The sequence below is a fragment of the Arachis hypogaea genome, chromosome 11 (assembly GCF_003086295.3).
Source record: "Arachis hypogaea cultivar Tifrunner chromosome 11, arahy.Tifrunner.gnm2.J5K5, whole genome shotgun sequence".
Classification (NCBI taxonomy): domain Eukaryota; kingdom Viridiplantae; phylum Streptophyta; class Magnoliopsida; order Fabales; family Fabaceae; genus Arachis; species Arachis hypogaea.
Genome location: NC_092046.1, coordinates 9,168,074 through 9,180,103, shown reverse-complemented (window position 1 = coordinate 9,180,103; position 12,030 = coordinate 9,168,074). Strand labels below are relative to the sequence as shown.

General features: G+C 34.9%; 2 protein-coding genes across 4 annotated transcripts; one reads left to right on the top strand and one right to left on the bottom strand.

Annotated features, from left to right (window-relative positions):
* The first annotated feature begins 393 nt into the window (after nucleotides 1-393).
* LOC112720166 (uncharacterized) lies at nucleotides 394-3,343 on the top strand. Of its 3 annotated transcripts, XM_072206437.1 has the most exons (4): nucleotides 394-655; nucleotides 764-1,478; nucleotides 1,643-2,392; nucleotides 2,684-3,343. In XM_072206437.1, the coding sequence occupies exons 2-3, from the start codon at nucleotides 830-832 to the stop codon at nucleotides 2,389-2,391; spliced, it is 1,398 nt and encodes a 465-aa protein (XP_072062538.1). In that variant the 5' UTR covers nucleotides 394-655; nucleotides 764-829; the 3' UTR covers nucleotide 2,392; nucleotides 2,684-3,343. The 3 variants fall into 3 exon arrangements, with proteins under 3 accessions (XP_072062538.1, XP_025626794.1, XP_025626795.1); XM_025771009.3 differs by lacking the exon at nucleotides 2,684-3,343 and having other exon boundaries at nucleotides 1,643-2,652; XM_025771010.3 differs by lacking the exons at nucleotides 394-655; nucleotides 2,684-3,343 and having other exon boundaries at nucleotides 681-1,478; nucleotides 1,643-2,652.
* A 23-nt stretch (nucleotides 3,344-3,366) lies between these two features.
* Nucleotides 3,367-10,392, bottom strand: LOC112720165 (ABC transporter C family member 3). The gene is made up of 10 exons (XM_025771007.3): nucleotides 7,583-10,392; nucleotides 7,280-7,366; nucleotides 6,471-7,172; nucleotides 6,142-6,306; nucleotides 5,607-5,898; nucleotides 5,294-5,508; nucleotides 4,561-4,866; nucleotides 4,414-4,477; nucleotides 3,811-4,050; nucleotides 3,367-3,709 (listed from the first exon to the last, which is right to left on the bottom strand). The coding sequence occupies exons 1-10, from the start codon at nucleotides 9,941-9,943 to the stop codon at nucleotides 3,597-3,599; spliced, it is 4,545 nt and encodes a 1,514-aa protein (XP_025626792.1). The 5' UTR covers nucleotides 9,944-10,392; the 3' UTR covers nucleotides 3,367-3,596.
* Nucleotides 10,393-12,030: the final 1,638 nt, after the last annotated feature.

Below are 12,030 nucleotides of genomic sequence, written 5' to 3'. Positions count from 1 at the left end.
ATTTCACCTACGCAGTCCCACACCCATGTAATGCACGTCAGACCCCAATAATCATAGAATACACCAAAACTAGCCTCATATTAAAATTAAAAAAGTGCTCCATTTGTCACTAAACCGTTAATATGCTACATAAAAAGAGTTATTAATGATATTATGGAGATCATTTACTATATAAACTTTAGATAATTTCAACACACAGAAGTCATTGTTTATGAATAAAATTTTAGTTTTTATTTTTTATAGATAATTTATTCTTATTTTTTAAAAATCATATATACGTAATTTTAGATTAATTATTTAAATAATTGAAAATTAATTAAAATTTTTTAAATTGTGAAAAATCTTTTCTTTCCAAGACAAGTAGTGAGATATTAAACATCTACTTGAAAAAATGTATTGTCCTACTTTTGAATATAGTGAGTACCTACATACAATTATCTCTTGATAATTGAGAACCCATAAAATTTTGGTCACAACATGTCAAATCAAGATTCACAGCTAACAACGCAACGGAAACTGCCCGTGAGTTTTCCCTTTAAACACTGCTGAGAGTCCGAGAATGGCTCACCGAACCTCTTCTTTTCCTGAAGCGTTGCCTCAGTTGGGTTTCCTTAGCACCAACCATTATTTTTATGGCAATTTCGATTTTCCAGAGGTATGATACCTAAATTCAATTCATTGCTCTTCAATTCAGGCCCTTCTCTATCTTTAGAACTTTATGAAGGTTTTGATTGTGTTATTTCATCGGTACTTTTTCTATTAGTCCCACAATTAATTTGGGCTTGAAGTTCCAAGTCATTTGGGGAAAGAAACAAGAGAGAGAAGAAAAATGGATGAAAGTGAAAGTGGTGACATTGATTGGGAAAATGAACTGAGAAATTTTCAGAATGCAATAGCCACAGGGACCAAGTCCAAGAGAATCAAAGCCATGGCAATGCTTGCTCGTTACTCCAAACACGCCCCTGAACATGTATTGGCTCGCACCATACCCTTTCTTATGGTGATCCTTGGCCACAATAACCGTTCAAATGATTCTGCCAATTTCTCTCTTCAAATGGCTTCAGCTTATTGCTTGAAGTGCATAGCTTGCAGGAGTGACGAGTTGGTAACTCAAATGGGTGCAAACGGTGCTGCGCAATTGCTTATGAATTTGTTGCCTCATTCTGATGGGATGTTTCTGAAAGTTCTTGTGAAATGCTTGTTGGTTGTGGTTGGTTTTTGTAACACAAGTAGGGCTGTTGTTGCAACTGGTGGTGGGTTAGGTATCATTGTAAATAAGTTGAGTTCTTGCGAGGATCGGGAAATTCGAAGGTATTTGTTGGAGATTCTGAGTTTGTTGGCGCTACGGCGGAATGTTAGGAGGGAAATAGTTAGGCTTGATGCTCTTCACTATGTTGTGGAGGCTGTTGGTGTTGGTAGTATGGTCTCTAGAGAAAGGGCATGCCAAGCAATTGGGATGTTTGGAGTTACAAGAGAAGGTAGGCGACTATGATTGCACAAATTACAAATACTTCATTTGTATTCAGTTGTGCACTTTATGTGTCTGCATCAAATACTTGCTAAATTTGTGACTGATGCTATCATTAAATTGTTGTATTTACGTGTTGTATTAAATAATTGTCTTTGTGTTTGTGCAACATAGGTAGGCGGGCTGTTGTTGAATTGGGTGCAATACTCCCAGTTGTGGAGCTATTTTGCAGCAGAGATCACACCACGAAGCTTGTGGCTGGGAATACTCTTGGTGTGATCTCTGCCTATGTTGATTGCATTAGGTCAATTGCTCAAGCTGGGGCTATCCCCCTTTATTCCGAGCTTCTTGAAGGGGGCGATCCTTCTGGTAAGGACATCGCGGAGGACGCATTTTGCGTGTTGGCTGTTGATGAGGCTAACGCCATCGAAATTGTTGGGCACTTAGTAAGGATTATGAGAGATGGTGATAATGAGGCGAAGTCTGCAGCTGCTAATGTGGTGTGGGATCTATCAACTTACAACCACTCAATACCAGTGGTGCGCGATTCAGGCGTGATTCCGGTACTTGTTGAGCTTTTGGGGAGTGGAAGCAATGACGTAAAGGAGAATGTTTCTGGTGCATTTTCTCAGATGAGCTATGATAGGGTGAATAGAATTGCACTTTCCGATGCTGGGGTGGTTCCAATCTTCATTGACTTGTTGCATGACGATTTTGAGGAACTAAGGGATAATGCAGCTGAGGCTCTTGTCAATTTTTATGAAGATCCATTGTACCATGATAGTGTATCTCATATAATTGATGTTCCTTCATTCAGAAGCATGCAGAATCGGCTGGCTCAACTTCGTGAAACGAATGAGCGTGCTCCTGTAGAAAGAATGAATATTGATCTTCCCGCTTGGAATTCAGATCAAATAACCTAAGGTTTTGTTTCGATCTCTGTGTTTCATAGTAGTTTGAATCTCTAGTTGTATAAATATAAATTATATGGTATGGTATAGATGTATATGTCATGAGAATGAGGAGAGGGGTTATTTTTCCCCTGCAAGGGTTATTTTTCCCCTGCATTCTCAAGAGAGAAATTTCCATGTATAGAATAGAAAGAAGACAATCTTTATATCTTGCTACTGTACATTTCAAGATGTTTATGAAAGAATAAACAAACAAAGATGATTGTAGAACCATGTACTTATGGTAAAATGCATGAATTTGTAGGTGCTTGAAAATGCTTGAATTTGTATAGCTTTGATGCCAAAATTTCACCTGCTATTGTCTAAGGATGAGGAAAGCTGGTGCTTTCTTGTTATTTCAATGACGGATCAAATTAAATAAATATTACCTTTTAAGGTAGTTATCGTAAGAATCAAGCAGTTTTAATGACAGAACAACATTGTAGAACTCTCACATTGAGGTACATGAAAATTTGATCCTAACTTAATATGTCATTTCACTAAGATGTTTGATAAATTAATATACTGTGTAATCAATAAAACCAGGACATGTAAACCAATTATATGAACAGGAGTTTGGTTTCAATTGTGAACTTCGACCCCCCACAATGTTAGTTTTTATACTAACAAGTTTGGTTTTGATAGGTTTGTATAGTAGAGAGGGTATAGAATATGTGGATGTTTTGGTGCGCAAAGCATGTAATATTGTATGTATCATTGATGATCTTCGATAGCAATATTAGAGTGGCGACTCAAGAAGTATAGAAGGATATATGTAATGTCTGATATTGTGTTTGTTATGGGTATTGTATTGTATTAAGGATTTTCATAAACTCAGTCAGAATTTTTGTGATCAAGAAGACTTGGAACCGATAGTCATTTTACTTGGCTTCGCCATGATCTTAGTTCAATTTTTCATTCTCCATACATATGTGATGAACGTGTATATGGTTTAACATATGTCACTATTATAAATTTATTATTAATTAACAATACATAAAATAGAAATTTTACTCATTCCACATTTCTACTACAGCCATAAGCATTCATTCCATGACATAAGATAAGTTCCATTGATCCATTCCTATACAAATCTCAGCAACAATGAAATATGTGAAGATCACTAAAATATAGGCCACGGGACATTGGTTCCACACAAGGTTCAATTCAGTGGTGTCTCAACTTTCAAAACCAGAGTTTGACCTTCGAGTGTATTCTTCAACTAGTTGCGCAAGAGCTGAAGATTTGTTCTTAAGCAACTTTTTTGGTGAATCATATTCCTCAATAAGTCCTGAAGGATCAATATTAACATAACTCATGTTCCCGGCAAGAGAAAAAGTATGGCAAACAAAAAAGAGAAAGGCAACGAAAGAGAAGGGAAGTGATTCTTGCCTTGGTTAAGAAACAGAACCATGTCACTGTCAAGGATTGAAGTTATTCTATGAGCAATTGTAATTATTGTGCAGTCTGAAAAATTCTGCTTAACTGTTTGCTGAATAATATTATCTGTGGCTGTATCAACTGATGCCGTAGCCTCGTCAAGCACTAGGATCTTGCTTTTCTTTAGTAAGACGCGGCCAAGGCAGACCAACTGTCTTTGACCCATACTCCAATTTTCGCCATTCTCGGTAACTGTAGAATTCATAATGTTATGCAATATAATATAATATAATAATTCTTTCGATTCACAATATCCGTAACTTAGTTCAATATATCCATTGTTCTCATATTTCAATGTCACATCTATTAAGCATTTTCCAAATGTACCCTTCACACAATGTTAAGCACAATAAACAACAAAGCATTTACACCATAAACTAGTTATTAAGTAAACAAATTTATAGTCAAATATTGATAATGTGCTTCTTAATCAATGTGCATATACCGTGACAAATATTAACAACAGAAAGGATTATAATATATTCTTGCTATAAATATACATAACAATTTGACTTGTAAGATCTTATTCATCTTTTAGGTTTTGAGAAGTCAAACCTATGGAGTCCAGCTTCTCTTCTTTCTTCCTTACTTCATCTCCAAGTTGGCACATATCTAAAGCCTAAAATATTTTCCGAAGCATATTAGTATTATATACTAATAAAAAGATCAGTTCTTCAAAGTGTCAAAGGCAAACCATATTACCTCCCAAATTTGTTCATCTGTGTATTCTTCCAGTGGATCTAAGTTGTTCCTTATAGTCCCTTCAAACATTGTTGGATCCTGTGGAATAATGCTTAGTTTGGATCTTAAATCATGAATTCCAATTGAAGATATATTGATGCTATCAATCAATATTTTTCCAGCAACTGGCTCAACAAGCCGGAAAAGTGTTTGCACTAGAGTTGTTTTTCCGCTTCCAGTTCTTCCCACAATGCCATTTTTTGCTCCAGCAGCGAAAGTGCAAGTAAGTCCACGCAATACAAGTGGTAAGTGAGGAGCATACCTGACCTAAATCACACAAAGTCTAATTGAAGATCTCACTCTACCACATTAAAACCATGAACCAAATAACAATATAGTCAACACATAAAGTCATCCATGTGACCCAGCAATAATAGCTTAAGTTTTTGAGAGAAACAGCCAAGAACATGATCCTAGTTCTCTACAGCCAAGTAATTTACATACCCATCTCTTATTAAACTGATTTTTATAGATAAAAAATGGTCGAATTTCATCACAAAATAGGAGGAACTGTACACTGCCAGTGCGTCAAGCCATAAGGGACATGTGTAAGAGCACATGTTCTTAAGATATAAACTCATTCATATGCTTCTACGGTTCTACCAAAAATTTTAAAACTTTTAATAGAGATGATTCTTGACGAGTAGTTGCAGTCGCTTTAAAACAAAACAAGTGAGTAACTCTTTGTGGGTACCTGTAGATCTTGGATATGAACCTCCCCGAATGGTGGCCATGAAGGATCAGGTTGGTTGTCTTCTATGACAAGAGGAGGTTCACTTGGGATGGAGGTGTATTGAAAAATTCTTTCTACAGATATAATTTTGTTCTCCAATTGGCAAAGAAACCAAACTATATTAACCACTTGTGAATTTAAATTGAGCCCATACGTCACAGCCAACCCCGCAATGCCTTGACAAAAGATAAAGGTGAATTAGTAAAATGAGGTTTCCTTCCAAAGTGTCACAAGGATTGTTGTATGTATGTAATTTGAATTTTGAACAACTCACCAGGAGTAATTGCATTTGGAAAAGATACCAAGAAAATCAAACAGAACGCAAATGTGATGGAGGATAAAATATCCAATCTGAAACACAACCATTCCATTGCTATAGCAGAAAACATCTTTGGTAGGGAATATCTATCCGTCAATTTCATGTTTATGTCACCGAATCTTGATTCTTGCTCAAAAGCTCTTATGGTTGTTGATCCAGAAATGGTTTCAGAAAAATGTTGTATTACTGGAGCTTGGCATATACCAACTAACCGTGCCAATTCCCGTGCCGATGCTGAATAGTATTGCTGCACAATATCAACTTACTTATATTTTTACCATACATACTGCTATGTTTTGTACAATATCATCAGTAAGATTCATATGCATTTTTCTTTTTCTACGTCTAAGAACTTTCGAGAACAAGCAATAAAATTCAATGCACTTTTAAACATTTGATTCATGATGTAAACGTACTTCAGAAAAACATGGAGGAGGAATAAGAATAAAAATAAACATCAGGTTTGTTTTGAGCTAATTTAGAAAACTACCTGGTACCAAATGCATGCTGCGACCACCGGAATAAATACAATAAACACTTGCCATGCAGCTTGAGACATCACTGCAATACTTCCCAAGACGAAAGCCAGATTGTAGGTAACTGCCCATAATATATTTGGAATGTTAATATCTATTGCACTTTGGTCTGTTGAAGCCTACAACAAAAATCAGAACTAAAGTTTAGACAAACAATTCTATTCAAGAATTAAAAAGAAGAGATACATCAAAAAGGTAAGGTAATCAACAAAACTCTGATATAGCAAAGAAATTGTCTCTTCAAAAAATAGCAAGCAAAGCATCATCAATTATTAGGACATACTCTATTAAGGATTCGCCCACTTGGGGTGGCATCAAAAAATGACATTGGTGCTCGAAAAAGGCACATATGCAATTTATTGAAGAGTATGGTTGCAGTCACATATCCAGATATCACAGTAAGCATTGATCTGACAAGGTTGCCAATGGAACTTCCAAGTGCTAAAGCAGCATAGACAGCCATAAGCGTAACACTTCCAACAGCAGGTTCTGCAGTTGCAGAAACTGGAGTTGCCAAAGTCATCCAGTAATTACTCGCAACTTGCAAAGCTACAGTAAGTATTTGTGAAAGTAATATGAAGGGTACAAGAACACCTCCATATGCTGTTGTCATGTATTTCCAGTAGACTTTAAACTCAACTCTACCCTTTTCTCGTTCTTCGTCTTGAACAAGTTGGCCTCTTTTATCAACTATTTCATCTGGTTTACCATTTTGTTCATCAATGTTTTCCAAGTCTTGCTCTCCAAAAGAACTTAGTGAATCACTGTCCTCCACGGTGAGACCTAATGTCTTAGACGTGGGACTTCTCTCAAAAGATTTACTCGAAAGCCTTCTCTCTAAAGATTTACTTGAAGTCCTTCTCTCTAAAGATTTAATTGAAGACAAAGCTTCCTGATGTGCCCCTACAAGTTCCATAAAATCAGTGCCTGACTTGAGAATGTCATTGTATTTTCCAGACTGAGTTATCCTTCCATCTTTCATGACCTAAATAAATTATAAGCAAGACAGACACAAAGTCAGAGAAAAGTAAATTAAATGTGTGAGTTCATGAACATGAGAACCTGTAAAAGAAAATAATAATAATAACTCACCAATATTAGATCAGCATCAGGTAAGAACTCTATCTGATGAGTAATGTATATCACAGTTTTTGTTTGTAAAAGGCCGAGTATACACTCCTGAAGCAATAAAGCAGTAATGTAAAATCAGATAACGTTTGTGCAAACATATTATCAATATTTCAGAAATTTCTACTTAATTAACAATAAACATATGATCAATATTTCAGAAATTTCTACTTGATCAACAATGCAAGCAACAATGACAGAATTTATTCGGGGATTAGAAATAATTGCACTAAAAGCAAAAGAATTCAAAGTATAGAAAAATAAGACCTTAAAAAGATGAGATCCTGTATGAGCATCCACAGCACTGAAAGGGTCATCAAACAGGTATATATCAGCATCTTGGTAAAGAGCGCGAGCTATTTGTAATCTTTGCTTCTGTCCACCACTCAAATTGATTCCTTTCTCACCAACAATAGTCTGGTCACCAAATGATAGAACCTCGAGGTCTTTTGTTAAGGAACATGCTTCTAGTACCTTCTCATACTTTTCCCTGTCCATCTCTTTGCCAAATAGTATGTTATCTTCTATCTTACCACTTTGTATCCATGGTGACTGAGAAACATAAGCCTTTGTTCCACACACTTTAATGGTCCCAGATAGCTTTGGGACTTCACCAATCACACAAGAAAGTAAACTTGACTTGCCAGATCCAACAGTGCCACAAACAGCAACCCTCATGCCATGAAAAACTTTGAGATTTATGTTCGCCAGAGTAGTACTAGAGGAAGAGGAATCCCATGAGAAATTTCCATCTATAAATTCAACTGCTAAATCAGAACTACCATGGGGAAGTTTCTCTACTGCATTGGCTTGCAAGTCATCTAGACAAAGAAATGATGTGATCCTATCAAGTGAGACCTTAGTTTGTGCTATCATTGAAATTGTGTCAGGGAGGCTATATATGGGAATTTGAAGAATTCGGAAAGTTGCGAGTGCAGATAAGATCTTCCCTGATTCAAGTGGTATGCCCATAAGAACACATGTACCAAAAGTTACCACAGCAACAAAAGTGGGGGCATTAAAGAAGAGAAATCTAATAATCACTGAACCAATGACAAATTTCTTTAGCCATATCTCCTCAGCCTTCCTAAGCTGAATGATCTTCTCTAAGAACTTCATCTCCCAAGCTTGCAGTTTCAGAATCCTCATATTCTTTAAGATCTCAGATGTTGACTTCATTCGTTTGTCTTTGAACTCCATTAACTTATTTTGGTATTTTTCTTGCAATGATGCCACTGGCAGGTTTAGCAACATCACAATTACGGTGGCAACAAAAGCAGCAATCGAAGCAAGCCCAACACTCCGATACAAAATCAACAAGGCCAAAGCAACTTGCAAAACAGCCACCCATGGATCATGCATGTACCAACAAAATTCACCAACCCTTGAAGCATCAACAGTCAACAAATTCACGATTTCTCCGCTACTATGAGCATCCTTCGATTTACACGAAAGCTTCAAACCTTTAGCATAGATCGTCCCCACCAACATTGATTGTATCCTAACCCCAATCTGCTGGAACCTGAACATCCAATGTCTCTGCGAGAGGCACTCCACAAACTTACCAACAGCAAATGCCAATACCAAAACATAGCCTTCATTTTCAAACATTTGCTCCCCATTGAGGTATTGAACAAGGAAATCAATCAAATAAGGACCAACATAAGAAGCACAAGTGTACAGGAATGCAAATAAGGCTGACAGTAAGATCAGCTGCCATGTTGACAAGAACATTGCCTTAACCAACTTAAAAGTGGTTACTTTCCCATCATCACCACATTGTGACTCAAGCTTGTCTCTAAGATTTGGAAAAGACCCATAGGCACTATCATTGATATGAAGAACAGGAAGATCCTCGATATCTAAAGCCTTGTTATTGCCTAGAGATATCAATGGACTCAACCAAGAGAATGTAAGAAAACTAAAGAATCCAGCATTGTAATAGCTCGACGAATTTCCATCTCCTCTGGTTTCATTGCGATTACAACCGTTCCTCACCAAAGATTCATCATTCAAAAGGGCTTCTTCAAGAGGGGCATTCTTAACAACATGGTTTCCGGAAAACCCCAAATAACACAGAAATAAAGCACTAATAAAACCACTTATATCGGAAACAAGATACATAATCGGCAAGAAAGCTTGCTTTTCATAGATTATAAAGTCTATTATAATGCAACAAAAGCAAACAACAGCATATACCCAGCAACAAATCCTCAAGAAACTTGAGGGGAAAGGTCCCCAAGAACCGGAGCTTCCAAATTGCAAATAACCACAAACAACAGCCCAAGCAAGTGATCTAAGAGCAAAATCAGAAATTGCAACAATAACTTCATTTGAGGAACCAGTACCACCATCATTTTTATACAAGTAAAAGTAGGTTAGCAAGCACAGCACAAGGTTGAACACACAAATAGCTAAGCTACAAAGTGGACCTTGTTTGAAGTACAAGAATCCACCACTACGTAATCGAATTCTTTCGTTGTTTTCTCTATGGTTCACATTCGCATGAACTTTCTCCCATATCCGTGACACAAGAAGCGCAATTAACAGGATTAGGTTCAACGAAGCAGATACATAACGCGTGAAAAGCGGTTGGAGGAGAAAATCATCAACAGTTGCAAGGTGCATGATTATGGAGGAATAGTGAGATTAGAGAAACTGAGTACCTAAGCTTACTCTGAAGCAAAACGAAGAAGGAGGAGAAGATTTTTTACTGGAAATGGTTGACTTGTTGACTTTTGCTCCAAAGTGGAAGAGTGGAAGTTATTAAAGATAGAAGTGACGAGTAAAGAGAGGTTTGAGTTTGGAAGGACATACTGAAGACAAGGAAAAGATGACGTCAGAAAGTTGATGAATGCCGTTGGAGATGAATGAAGCAATGATGGGAAGATGATCATATTGCTTTCAACGCAATACGTTTCCGCATTACTCTTCACTCCAGGAGAGTAGCGCCAACTTTAGAGGTTGCGTTTTCTATCTTTCTTTCTTTCTTTCTTTCTTCTCTTTAAAGAAAAAGAAAAGGAAAGTCTTCCATGTGTTGGTAAATTCATAAAATGGTTTAGTTATGAATGTTATTCAAGATAAGTGATAAGAAATATAATACTTATATTTAAATTCTAAATTGCAGTCAATTTGTAACCAAATTTTAATCAAGTCTAATAAAAAATTATTTTTTAGTAGAATTGATAGTCTGTATTTGTGAGTATCTAACTCGCTTCTATTTTATTAGAGTGCGTAAAATTAAATTCTGATGCAATTTTAAGTCTATGCGTATTGTTAACATATAATGTGAATATTCATAAAAAAATATACATACGTTGAATGCTTGTACCCAAATTTTGGTTTTTTTTATAAATACTTAGTATTAATAAACAAATAATTTAATTTGCTAATTATACAGAAATAATATTTAATATTATGAAATGTGAAAAACCTAGACATTATGTTTGCATAAAAATAAATTTATTTTTACATATTAGGTTAAATAGAATTAGATTGAAAAATTTTAAATACATATAGCATTTAGATTAAAGAGTTTAAATCCACGGGTCAAATTAGAGTTGAATTTAAAATTTATTCTATTCTATATTTCTATCCTATTTATTATCACTCTTACTTTAGAGAAATATCTTTCTTTTTGAACATAAATACAGAAATTTTGTTTTTAAATAAATATACATTTTTTAAAAGAAAAATAAGTAGTAAATACAAAGATTTATTAATAATAAATACATAAATTTTATAAAAAATAAACATGAAATTTATTTTATGTTAAAGCAGAAAAATTTTGTAAAGATAAACATAATTTTTTTTAAAAATAAACACTTAAATTTTTTAAAAGAAAAAAGAAATCAAACACATAAATTTTTTTAACAATAATTACTTGAACTTTTAAAGAGAAATACATAAATATTTTAGACTAAATCTCCAAGAGTATTCCTCAAATAGTTTTCACCATTTTAGTCCCTTAAATCTAAAATTCACTATACTAGTTTTCAAAATCTAATTTTGGGCATTATATTGGTTCTTAGATTCTTTCTCGCACTAAATTAATAGACATAGTGTTAAGTTAGTTCTGACTTGTCACACTGAAAATTGGGCTAAATCACGTCGTTTCGTTTTGTCGGTTAAACAAGATAAAAGTGAGAAGACGAAAAAGAATTAATGCGATGTGCAAACCATTTAATCTCCTTTTATTCTCATAAAATTTCTCGTTTTTGCCTTGTTTGGTCGAGTGGTCAACTCACTCGTCTGCTTAAGTAAGTGTTGGGGGGTTTGAATTGCGCCTGCATTTGCATGCAGCAACCCAAGTTAAATGATATAAAAAATTATTGCCAATGAGTTATAACTCAAATGGCATAGTCTCCCCATAATCAAATTAAAAATGACTTTTAATAAACACAAGCAATAACAATTAAGTTTGGTAAAATAACTTTTAAAATTTAAAAATATTATAAAAGACATAAATTTAAGCGTTAAATTTGAAAATTAGTTAATATATGAGATTATATTAGACTTTTAAATTTTGAAAAATACAAGCCAACTTTAAAAAGTTCTACTTTAATCGTTTTTAAAAGTACCACGATCTTTTAAAAACTACACAAGTACATAATCTTTTTTATTTACTTGTCACCTCTTGAAAAAAATTTTATCAAATCAAGCTTTAATCACGTGTCTAACGTGACAAGTTAAAGCTAACTTATTTCGTTTATTGA

Bases quoted from the DNA above. Each gene is read 5' to 3' on its own strand.
- LOC112720165 (XM_025771007.3), bottom strand. From the start codon at position 9,943: ATGCACCTTGCAACTGTTGATGATTTTCTCCTCCAACCGCTTTTCACG. The intron at 4,478-4,560 runs GTAATATGGTTT...AAAATATTTTAG, and splicing joins CAGATGAACAAATTTGGGAG to GCTTTAGATATGTGCCAACT. The intron at 3,710-3,810 runs GCAAGAATCACT...TTGATCCTTCAG, and splicing joins GGTTCTGTTTCTTAACCAAG to GACTTATTGAGGAATATGAT.
- LOC112720166 (XM_072206437.1), top strand. From the start codon at position 830: ATGGATGAAAGTGAAAGTGGTGACATTGATTGGGAAAATGAACTGAGA. The intron at 1,479-1,642 runs GTAGGCGACTAT...TGTGCAACATAG, and splicing joins GTTTGGAGTTACAAGAGAAG to GTAGGCGGGCTGTTGTTGAA.